General features: G+C 46.4%; 1 protein-coding gene and 1 long non-coding RNA gene across 2 annotated transcripts; both read left to right on the top strand.

Annotated features, from left to right (window-relative positions):
- The first annotated feature begins 204 nt into the window (after positions 1–204).
- Positions 205–8976, top strand: LOC125314579. Its single transcript, XR_007198049.1, has 3 exons — positions 205–215; positions 3014–3034; positions 8832–8976. It is a non-coding gene; the product is annotated as an uncharacterized LOC125314579 (long non-coding RNA).
- On the top strand, positions 5735–8976 carry LOC115744572 (probable alpha,alpha-trehalose-phosphate synthase [UDP-forming] 9). Its single transcript, XM_030679814.2, has 3 exons — positions 5735–7796; positions 7890–8163; positions 8418–8976. The coding sequence occupies exons 1-3, from the start codon at positions 5806–5808 to the stop codon at positions 8811–8813; spliced, it is 2661 nt and encodes an 886-aa protein (XP_030535674.1). The 5' UTR covers positions 5735–5805; the 3' UTR covers positions 8814–8976.
- Positions 8977–11627: the final 2651 nt, after the last annotated feature.

Genomic DNA, 11627 nt, shown 5'->3' with positions numbered 1-11627 from the left:
ACAGACACCTGCCTAAGATAACTTTGAATGTACACTCAAACTTTAGTCTCTTATTTTAAAATTGATCACAAGATCGGGTTGACTTCGTGACGTGGGCATGACGAACTTCTCCTATGTGGGATTCCTTTCGATAATGCGAAGGCAAAAACATGACTAGACAGGAAAAGTAGAAACACAACATGTAAAATAGATTAACATATGGTGTAGAAATTTTTGTTTGGCTTTTTGGGTAAGATCAAGATTCGACCACAGGGTAAATTACTGTGCAATGTGGTCAATCAATCCATGTGTTGTGTCTGACCCAAAAGACAAATCAAACCCAATTTGGTAAATGTGTTAATTACTATCTAATTCAAGCATATAGAATAGACCGGAGCATGCCATCCAAATCAAGTTTTGTCTTTCCTGAAAACTAGATAGATGTTTTATTCGAATTTTGATGATTGTAAACTGTTTTTCTTAAGGAGGCTAGAGAAGATGCTTCTTGTAACAACTTCAATCCAACTCGGTTACTTAATCATTTGTAGTTATTGGCCATCGATGGACCAATCTCGTCTTTCAGGTCTGTAATAGTATTAACCCCATACTTTTTTGTTCATTCTAGTAATCTAATGGGTTGCTTAGGGCGCGCATGGTAACACTTCTGCTTCTGAAACACCATCAGAAGCAGAAGTTGATTTTTCAACTTCTCCATCAAAAGGAGAAGTTGATTTTTCAACTTCTCCATCAAAAGTTGATTTCTCATAAAAAAAGACGTTTGATAAAATTTCTACTTCTAAAATTTTTACTTTTAATAAAATACCGGCGGGCGGCGACCGGGCGGCGGGCGGCGGCGGCGGGCGGCGGCGACCAGCGGCGGCGGGCGGCGACCGGCGGCGGGCGGCGGCGACCGGGCGGCGACAGGCGGCGGCGACCGGGCGGCGACGGCCGGCGGCGGGCGGCGGCGGCCGGCGGCGACCCGGCGGCGGGCGGGGGCGGCGGACCAACGGGCGGGCATTGGTCGGCGGAGTCGAAGAAGTGATTTACGGCGAGAAGCTAAAATTTTTAGCTTCTCAAAGTTGGCCAAAAATCCAACCAGTAGTAGAAATCTCTTTCAGAAGTAGAAATTCCTACCGGAAGTCAATATTTTTACCAAACGGATTTCGGTTTCAGAAGCACTTTTGAAGTGTCTTTACCAAACGGATTTCAGCCTCAGAAGCACTTCGGAAGCAGAAATTCAGCTTCTGAAGTGTTATCATGCGCGCCCTTACTTAGCCAAAACAAAGTAACTGAGCAAAGAAAGAGAGGACCAATTAATAAAGTTCATAATTGTTGCGGCGCTTTAAGAGCATAATTAGGTCTCTCCTTTGCCATCGCCGTGATTAAATGACGCTGATGTTGAAAAAGATGGATCAAGTGATCAAAACGTAGAGCCTAAATTCTCCACACGTTTTTGGTGTCGGGAAACCCTAAGAGGACAACACAGGACACAATGACCTTCGGAGAAATTAAGTTCCTAGCTACCAAGCGTTGTCTATTCGTTCCGCCCTATAGGCTATAGGTTTGTTTTCAATTCTTAACCAAAATCAATGGCTCGCAATTCAACCCGAATTTAAGGCCGAACAAGCTTCGGTGCTCTACAGTGCAAAGCTCACGTGTCTGCTCCCAAACCCTCCAACAATGGCGGACACCATCTTTTTGCTGGGAACGACATGAACAGTGTCTTGTCCGAAGGAAGATGGCGCGTGATGCTCCTTTGAAGGAGAGCAATGGGGTTCCCTCGTAGGACCTGCGGTCTCTAGATCGCCACCCACATCTCTCATCAAACCGTGCTTACATTCATTCTAATTAAGATCGTGCTTATTCTTGTTGATGCCATAAATTAAGGGAAACAAAAAACCTTGCGGTTATGCTAATTATGCATGAAGCCGTACAGCTCTAATTATTGATTGGAACGTATTGGGTCCATTTATTTGAAGGAACATTGTAGTCAGAAATTTGTTTTCGAAAAATTATTTTCCGCCTTTTCGATATTCGGCGGAAAACTAATCGATTTATAAAAAATATTTTTCATGAACCGAAAGTAATGAGCTTCGATTGGGGGAAAACGGCTTTTCCTTATTGTGAGAAGGAAATCACTTTTCCTGTCCCACCAAATAAAGGAAGATCAACATTTTTCATTAAAAACGACTTTCATGTAAAATTCTTTCTTTGTCGTGAAACTTTAATTGAAACAAACTCTCCTGTAGTATCCTCCAAGGTTTCCGGAAAAAAAAAAAAATTGGATCCTCCAAGCAAAAAAGATTGGAGTTGCGAGTGCATAAGAGCAACTCATATTATTCATCCTATGTTTTAGTATATGTGCTATTTCGACTACGGATGATACACAAGAAATCTTTTTATGGCGGTTCTTCCTTCTAATGACCGACATACTTATGATTCTTTGCTCCCGAATGAAGCAGCAGGTATCAGTCCGTAGAACCTATAAAGAAGATATGGTTGTGATGCGAAGCACTCTTGTACACCTACGACACTCGGCTCGTGCACACCCCCGTCCCCTTACGTCATGGAAGAATTGAACTTCTTCTTGGGCTAGTTATTCAGAGCCAGTAATTATCGATTGCCAGATTTCGTCCCGCAACTAGAAGAAGATCACTTCGGGGGCCACTATGGCACCGCTGAATGTATGTAACTAATCACTTCATATACATATGGAGTAGAACCAAAAGTAGCTCCTGCTCTAATTGGAACTGAACATTTTTTGGAGCAAATTATATTTTCAACTTATGGCATGGGTGGTTGGTTTGAGGGCTAGCGTCCTCAAGGGCTTCTCGCTATATCACGAGGGAGGTTAATTATCATTAGTGTACGTTACCATAGGTGGGTTGGAGTTCCGGTGGAGAAAAAGGGCTGTTAATAGGTTTGTTGATGGTGAGTAATAAAACATTTTGTATGTGCGTTTTTCGTGATCCACGTGTCTTTAACTTTGAGATTTTTTACGATACAAAAAGTAGAATAGGGACAAAATCTAAAGTTGGATTTTTTTTTTTTAAGGGTACGAGGCTCTTTTTTCTTATAAGATTGATAAAGTAGAGTGGGTTTGTCCTAGCGGAACAAAAAGGAAATTTTCTTATTCAAATCCACTGACGTTATACTTCGTTTTGTAGTCAAGCTAATTTCGATCTCTTCAGTACAATTTATTTTCCTACGCACCCAAAAAAGGGTCGGAAGATGTGAGCGAGGTTGGCGACTCTCGCTAGGCTCTACCATAGAGTGATCGCTTTAAGTAGCGTGAAATTATCAGTAACTCGCCCACCCGCTCGGATGACCAACTCGTCTCGCCGTCGTATCGTGAAGCCCACGTAACAAATAAAGTCGAAGTCTCTTTCGAGATCAGGTAACGGCTTAGGTTTGGATTTGAGATATAAATTTCTTAACTACCGCGGTGGCGGTCCAATGAACTTTGTGTGGGTCAATCTCCTCAGAACTTAAACATCACATTTATATGGCCGCACCACGGACAAATCGAGATTTGGCGGCAGCCATAGGAGGAACTCTCGACCGACCCCGTTGGCGATCCATCTCTGGAAAAGACTCTGCAAAAGATGTTAGCGGGATTAGAGAAATGAGTAGACGATGTATGTATGCGTACCGTCCCGCCCCTGCACATTATTAAAAAACAGGAAAATTGATGGCCATGCCGCCCACGTTACCTCCCCACCCACTATCGCGAGTTCAAGTTCCAGTGGGAAAAGAAAAGCAAGATAAAGTGGGGCCCATCCCACCGCATCGCAGAACACGGTTGGTCTCCACCTCGTCCCGTGGGCCCCCCCTCCCCCAACCCCAACTCCTGCCGGACACGTCAACGTCGTTCGTACTGGATAGCCACGTCGTCCTATCGTCCTCGTCCCCGGCCCCAACACTTCCCCGGTTGCTATCCATCCGGATCCGGTCCATCGAGAGGCCCTGAAAAGTTCCTCGACCGCGACTCTCCCCGGTCCCTCCCTCCGATTTGGAATTTGTTATGGGATTGGATTCGATGCGATGCGATCGAGAGAAGGCTCCAACCGCCACGCTGAGGATAAGTCGGTAGAGATAGAATACCAAAGTTTCTTGGAACATTTCAGGCAATTCAATTGCCGTTGACTACCTACGCCTAGCTCGGAGTGTCAAAAATACTCCCAACATTTCATGGGATTCATTTTCTCGCTACCGGCGGCGGCAACGGCCCCTTTTTCTATGAAATGAAGGAACGAATCAATGAAGTCGGGAAAAAAAGAAGAAACAAGAAGATCCAAAATCTCCGGTCCGTAATTTCGGTTTAGATACTACATGATTCAAGTCGCAATATCCGAGCATTGTACATGTTCCGGTTCGGTTTGGATATTAGTGTGGCACCCCATAACCTAAAATTTTTTGGCATATTCTAATTTGCCTACTACAGGTGACGCTTGGTGAGGCAACATTCATTATTTTAAAGCGTATTTAGACGGTTAGAAAGTCAATCGTAATTGGAGGGAAAAGCTTTATTGAGTATCAATTGCAATTTTAACGATGGAGGGAAAAAAAAGGAATCGAATTCTGTACGTGTCATCGTCACTTGACAAACGATGGGGGAAAACCTAACGGTGGGGCGGGTGACGGGAACCACCACGGGGCACGGGAGAAGCCAATTGAAAAGCCGTGCGCCGCCGCCTGACGTGGAGTCAGCTGAGTGGGCCGGATCGGCGGCCGTTGGATCCGCGTATCTGCCAATTCGTCCGCATCCCTCTTACACCCCCGTGACTATTCAACGACGTCCGACATGCCACGTTTCATCCTCCGCGGCTGCGCCACGCGGGGCTTTCCCGCAGTTATCTGGAGGAGCCCCATCCCCGAATCGGGCATCGACACGTGCCCACGTGTGAAACCTAGCAAAAGATCCTGAAAATAAAAAGGGAAATCCCACATGCCTATCCAAATCCCACTCCACCTAGGGGCCCCCGCACCCCCACGGCATACTCCTCTCCAACCCGCGAGCCGCAAAGCTAATCTTGCCACGTGGCCTCTCCACGAGGGGAGACCATTGTTTCTCTCCTCATCCCCTCTCTCTGTTTTTTTTATTTTTTTAAGGATCTTTTTTGTTGACTGTGCCCTCGCTCCTCAGTGCCATTTACCAGAAAAAAAAAAAACCCCATTACAAAACATCCTTAAAATAAAATTAAAAAAAGAAAGAAAGAGAAAAGGGTCATTTAATTACGAACCATTATCAACAAAAGGGCATTTCGGTAAATCCGGATCCCGGTCGTATCCGTAACAGCCACGCCCCCAGGCCCAATTCATGAGGGCAATTAAAAAGGCAATTAGTATTTAGTCGGTTACTGTGGCGGGGAAAGGAACATACAATATGTTTTGGCGAAGGCCCGAATGGATAACTTCGAAGGAGAGGCCAAAAAAAAAAAAAAAAGTGGACCGCCCTTGTTAAAAATCCTTTACGTGCGCCATATAAATTCGGCCCGTCGGCCTTTTCTCTTTTCGCTCCTTCCTTCGTTTCGTTCTTATCCTCGTCGTCTTCTTCCCTGCGCGTTTTCCTTTTTCTCTTGCCTTACAAATTAGAGAGCGAGTCGTCAGAAATGGCAACTGTTTCGCCATCTTGGATTTCCCTACCTTTTTCGTTTCACACGCACTTATAAAGGGAAAAAATCCCCGGAATTCATCACGCCGCCGAGAGAGAGTAGTCGAGAGGCACATACCAATCTCCTGTTTCTTCTTCCTCCTTTTGATTGAGGCTTGAGCCATCCCCTTCCTCTTCTTCTCTTTCTTTCTCCCTGCGTCCCCGAACGAGTTATGATATCGAGATCTTGCTTGGACCAGTTGAATCTGCTCTCGTTAGATGATTTCCGCGTCGTGAGCCGGGTTCCTAGAGTCATGACGACCGCCGGAGTGATGTCCGATTTCGAGAGCGACCGGTCGCCGAGGTCGGAGTCCGACGACGTCGTCTCGTCGGCCTCGCAGGAGCGGCGGATCGTCGTCGCGAACCAGCTCCCCGTGCAGGCCCATCGGGACAAGCAGACCCGGAAGTGGAGGTTCGAGTGGGACCCGGACAGCCCGGTGGCGGTGTTGCAGCTCAATGACGGGCTGGGACCCGACGTCGAGGTCGTCTACGTCGGCTCCCTGAAGGCCGACATTGACGTCGCCGATCAGGAGGAGGTCTCGCAGTTGCTGTTCGAGTCGTTCCGGTGCGTGCCGACGTTCTTGCCTCCGGATATGCAGAACAAGTTCTACCACGGCTTTTGCAAGCACTATCTCTGGCCTCTGTTCCACTACATGTTGCCCATGTCGCCGAGCCAAGGGGCTCGGTTCAGCCTCCCGCAGTGGCAGGCTTATGTGTCTGCCAACAAGATCTTCGCCGACAAGATCATGGAAGTGATCAACCCGGAAGAGGATTACGTCTGGATACAGGACTATCACCTCATGGTACTGCCTACTTTTCTGAGGAGGAGGTTCCACAGGATCAAGGTTGGGTTTTTCTTGCATAGCCCCTTCCCGTCTTCGGAGATTTACAGGACGATTCCGGTGCGTGACGAGATCTTGAAGGCCTTGTTGAACTGCGATTTGATCGGGTTCCACACGTTCGATTACGCCCGGCATTTCCTGTCGTGCTGTAGTAGGATGTTGGGGCTCGACTACGAGTCCAAAAGAGGGTACATTGGGTTGGACTACTACGGTAGAACCGTGAGTATCAAGATTTTGCCGGTCGGGATTCACATGGGTCAGCTTCAATCTGTTTTGTCCATGGAATCAACAGCTACGAGGGTTAAAGAATTGAAGGAGCAATACGCGGGGAAGATTATCATACTGGGCGTGGACGATTTGGACATTTTCAAAGGTATTAGCTTGAAATTCTTGGCCATGGGGCAACTCCTGGAGGCACAACCTGAATTGAGGGGCAAGGTGGTTTTGGTTCAGATCACCAATCCCGCCAGGAGTAGCGGAGAAGACGTGCTACAGGTTCAGGTCGAGACTGATCACGTCGCCGAGGAGGTCAACAGAAAGTACGGCGGACCTGGGTACGAGCCGATTGTTCACATTAAGGAGCCGGCGACGACGCAAGAGAAGTCCGCGTATTATTCGATCGCTGAATGCGTCGTGGTGAATGCTGTTAGAGATGGCATGAATCTCGTGCCTTATAAGTACACTGTGTGCAGACAGGGCAGCCCTGCTTTGGACAAGGCATTGGGGATCGACGAGAGTTCCGCTCCGAGGAACAGCATGATAATCGTGTCGGAGTTCATAGGATGCTCGCCGTCGCTGAGTGGGGCCATCCGAGTCAACCCGTGGGACATAGATTCGGTCGCGGACGCCATGAACTCGGCCATCACGATCTCCGACTCGGAAAAGCATCTGCGCCACGACAAGCATTACAAGTACATAAGCTCACACGACGTCGAGTACTGGGCTCGGAGTTTCGACCAGGACCTTGAGAGGGCTTGTCGGGAGCATTACCGGAAGAGGTGCTGGGGAATTGGCTTCGGCTTGGGATTTAGGGTCGTCGCTCTAGGGCCCAGCTTCAGGAAGCTCTCGGTGGATCACATCGCCTCTGCTTATCGGAACACGAGCAATCGGTTGATTTTACTGGACTACGATGGGACGCTGTTGCCGAAAGCTTCCATAGACAAAAGGCCTAGCAGTGAGGTGATTTCAGTACTGAATCGCCTATGCAGAGATCCGGAGAACGTTGTTTTCATCGTGAGTGGTAGAGGTAAGGATTCTCTAGGAGCGTGGTTTTCGCCATGTGAGAAGCTGGGTATCGCAGCAGAGCATGGTTTCTTCAAAAGGTAAATGCTTTAAGTACGTTCGCTTAACTCTTGGGTTTAGATCGGAGGTGGTTGATTCCGTCGCCTAAAAACTGTTGTGCGGTTCCTTTGCAGGTGGACCGGAGATTCAGAATGGGAAACATGCGGATTGACGATGGATTTCGAATGGAAGAAGATAGCTGAACCGATAATGGAGCAGTACACGGAGGCAACAGATGGCTCTTTCATTGAGACTAAGGAGAGTGCATTGGTTTGGCACCATCAAGACGCAGATCCCCAGTTCGGATCATTCCAGGCGAAGGAGCTTCTCAGTCATCTGGAGAGCGTGCTCACAAACGAGCCGGTGATCGTCAAAAGAGGTCAACACATTGTCGAAGTGAAGCCACAGGTATGATCTGTGCTTAGCTTTAGGTGTTACAGATAAAAATTTGGTTTTTACCAGCATATTTTCTGGCAAAGGATGGTTGATATCTCGAGCAATACTCGAAACTGGTTTCATTATCTGGAATTAGCAAACACCTGTCGTGGATGGTAAAGACTCTTGGTGGTAGCAAACATTCAGTCTAATTTTGCGTTGTTAATCTGTAGTTCGAATGATGACTTCTGGTATATAGTCTTGATCAACTACTTGGCTAATTGCAGGGCGTAAACAAAGGCACGGTGGTCGATAATCTGATGTCAACCATGCAGAGCAGAGGGAAGTTGCCCGACTTCTTGCTGTGCATCGGAGATGACCGCTCGGACGAGGATATGTTCGAGGCTATATCGCGCCCAGTTTCGACTCCCTCCACGACATCCACAGCGGAAGTTTTCGCGTGCACCGTCGGGCAGAAGCCAAGCATGGCCAAGTACTATCTCGACGACACTAGCGAAGTAATCAAGTTGCTTCAGGGCCTCGAAGCCGCGACATCACAACCAAAACTTGGATGTCTCCAATCTTCATCGGAAGATGCTCCTTCGACTTTGAGGACAGAGGAAAAGATTGAGCAGGGACACGAGGACGATACAGTGTTAGTAAAAAGAAGTTGGCAGCTGTGATTAGAATTTTTTTTTTAGGGGACGGAGGGTGAGCGTTTGTTTAGAAATAGTGGGAAAGCCAAAAGAAAAAAAGCCACCCTTGTACAAAAAAAGGGTACATAGTCTCACAGTTTCATGTGTTACAACCACACAGAAGTTTTTACAAGAATTTACGAGTGATTCATATTCTTTCATCAGTTCTCCTCTCCCTCACACCAGTACTGTGTAGACTCCATTGTGGGTGTGAAGAAAGCCAACATGATTTTCAAACAGGAAACCAAAGGGGGAAGTAAGGGGACTCTATCGGCACGCCTCGGTTTTTATTTTGTTCGAACGAGATCTGTCTGCGAAGCAAAAACGGAATCGGAAGGCTGTCGCGTTCGTGTCGTGAGAAGAAACTGGAATTACGTTCGAGTTAAAACTAAGGTACTTAGGCTTTAAAACAATGGTATGAGCGTTCAACAGGCTGAAGAGGTATGGTTGGTTTCAGTGAAATTCTGCAAAGAATGATAACCCTCCTTCAGTGCTCAACCACTTCGAGACGTTCGGATGGAGGGGTTCCAAATTGGAAAAGATCACTGGTTCTACAATTACATGGCCAATTTGATAAGAAGAGTGTCATAAAAGAATGGCAATGCAGAGAACATAACTGCTTCCAAGCAAAAAAGATGCAGAAGAACAAAAAAGATGTCGCATTTGGGACCGCAGCAGATCCCGGGTTTTGATCAGTAGCTGGACCATTTCCATCCAATTCTTTTTTTTCCCCCTCGATTGAGGGAAGGAGAGTCTAACATGACCAGTTTCTTGGCCCAATCACTTCGGCCCATTCCATGGATTTCCCGGTCAACAATCCTTGACTAGAGCCCACGGCCCGTTACATGCTGTTGGACCTAACAAAGGAACATGGCCTCATGAAACGAGAACCCATCGGCGAGATTCCTGGCCACATCCAAAAGGCCGGGCGCACGGTGGGCAAAGGTGGTTGTGCAAGTGCTAGACCCGTGAAAATGGGTCATAAAAGCGTTTTTTTAACCCACATATGATGGGGTGGGTTATTATTATATAGGTTAGTTATATTCCATGATTATAAATGAGTTTAAACATGGTATAGTTGTTAAATGGGTTTTTTTACAATTTACTCAGACCCAACTCACATTTGTGGCTCTCTCTTCATTCTCTCTCTCATCCTCACTTAGTCTTGCGTGCACTCCACATTCTCACCTCGGTTTGAGGATAATTTTTCCTAGTAGGAATATATGTCGGGCTGGGTATCAGTAGGGTATGAGACGGACGGGTCGAATATGAGTAATTAGATTTGCATTATGATAAATACGTCATAGACGGACGGGGTTAAATAGTTTTATTCGGCTTAGATGGCGATTTGATCCACTCGTTTAGCAGGTCTACCAAGTGCATCCAAGCGATGGACTCGGTCCCTTTCGATCAAAGTACTTGTCGGGGAGGTCGGAAGCATCTCAGGTTGGCCTACCCACGTCCGAGCTTGGCAATAAAATTGGACGGTCCGTGCGATCCCGAAGACGTCCAAAACTTTGTGTGAGCCACATTCAATGAAACAAGAACGAGAGACGCTGGGCAAGCGTGGTTGTCGTCTCTAGGGTTCTACAAGTTGGGCGTGCCGTTTGCCAGGCCTTGGCGTGCATGAATCCGCACCTCTTCTTTTTCGACGACCTTTTGGGGCTCCTCCATTAATGGCTGCCCTCTAAGAAGGTCTTCCCTCTGGGCTTTGATCTTTTCCTTATCCATGTCGGCAAACCTTTCGGTCGTTGGGGACACGTGAGACTCTCACGTGAAGGAGGCAAACTTTTGACCACCTTAGGTCCTTTTCTAAGGAGCATTACGTGGCAATGTTCTTGGCTTAATCTGAAAATATCAATCAAAATCAGATTCTTCACGATACTAAAATCAAGGGATCGACAGCTCCTGTATTATATGAATCTCAGCTATTGTCGGCCATTGGCAACAACAAAAAGAGAAGGGAAAAGAAAAAAAAAAAATATCCACGTCGGCACGGGTCGTGTCACATATGACCGCCAACATCCACATAAGAGATTTGAAAAATCTAAAAAAATTTAGGACTTAATTGGTCTAATTAATTATTTAGAATTGAATTAGCACAAATACAATAAATTTATGAATTTTTTGGTACATCTTCTCACCATCTTCATTCCTTCACTTCTCCTAAACATAATAATAGAAAAGGTTGCGTAAACTCACTGTGAAGTGATTGTAGGGGTCAGAGTAACTGCAGAAAATGGATTGTGCTTTAGGTGAACACAGTTTGGACATGTATTGGCTTGGAAGAATCAAATATAGGAAGTAGGTGAAAAGCTGATTCGGTAATGTGGAGTTTTTTTCTTGCTGCTATTTTGTCTTTTGAGAGGCCAAATTTGAACATCCAAAACATTAAACTTAATCTTTCCTGCCTTCTTCGTAAATATCTTTGGCCGGATTGAGATGATACATCGAGTAAATGCAAAGAAGAAGAAGTAGCAGCAGCATTTGCTCCACTTTTTCGTGTTTCATATTTCACTTTTGGCAATTCAATCCTAAACTTTTTAATCTTATCAATTGAGTTTTATACCTTTTTTTTCACGATTTGTCAATTGAGTCAATCCGATCAATTTTGACGGAAAACTACTGACTTGATCGCGGGCCGTCCTACATAGCACGACCGATGCCGACATGGACATATTTAATAATATATTAGCGGTTGTTACAAGCGTGGCCGGTGACCTCACCGGCCATAGGCAAGGGGTATGGCAGCTTTCGTGACCACGCACAAGGGTTTTGGGCCCTTGCACGTTGGCTAGCGAG

This window comes from Rhodamnia argentea, chromosome 4, assembly GCF_020921035.1.
Source record: "Rhodamnia argentea isolate NSW1041297 chromosome 4, ASM2092103v1, whole genome shotgun sequence".
Lineage (NCBI taxonomy): Eukaryota > Viridiplantae > Streptophyta > Magnoliopsida > Myrtales > Myrtaceae > Rhodamnia > Rhodamnia argentea.
The sequence above is the reverse complement of the archived record's forward strand: the minus strand, read 5'-3'. Positions and strand labels throughout refer to the sequence as shown.

What these genes read in the sequence shown, in the direction of transcription:
- LOC115744572 (XM_030679814.2), top strand. Translation starts at nt 5,806, where the DNA reads ATGATATCGAGATCTTGCTTGGACCAGTTGAATCTGCTCTCGTTAGAT. An exon ending in GAGCATGGTTTCTTCAAAAG is followed by an intron (nt 7,797 to 7,889) that starts GTAAATGCTTTA and finishes GTTCCTTTGCAG; the next exon opens with GTGGACCGGAGATTCAGAAT. An exon ending in TTGTCGAAGTGAAGCCACAG is followed by an intron (nt 8,164 to 8,417) that starts GTATGATCTGTG and finishes GGCTAATTGCAG; the next exon opens with GGCGTAAACAAAGGCACGGT.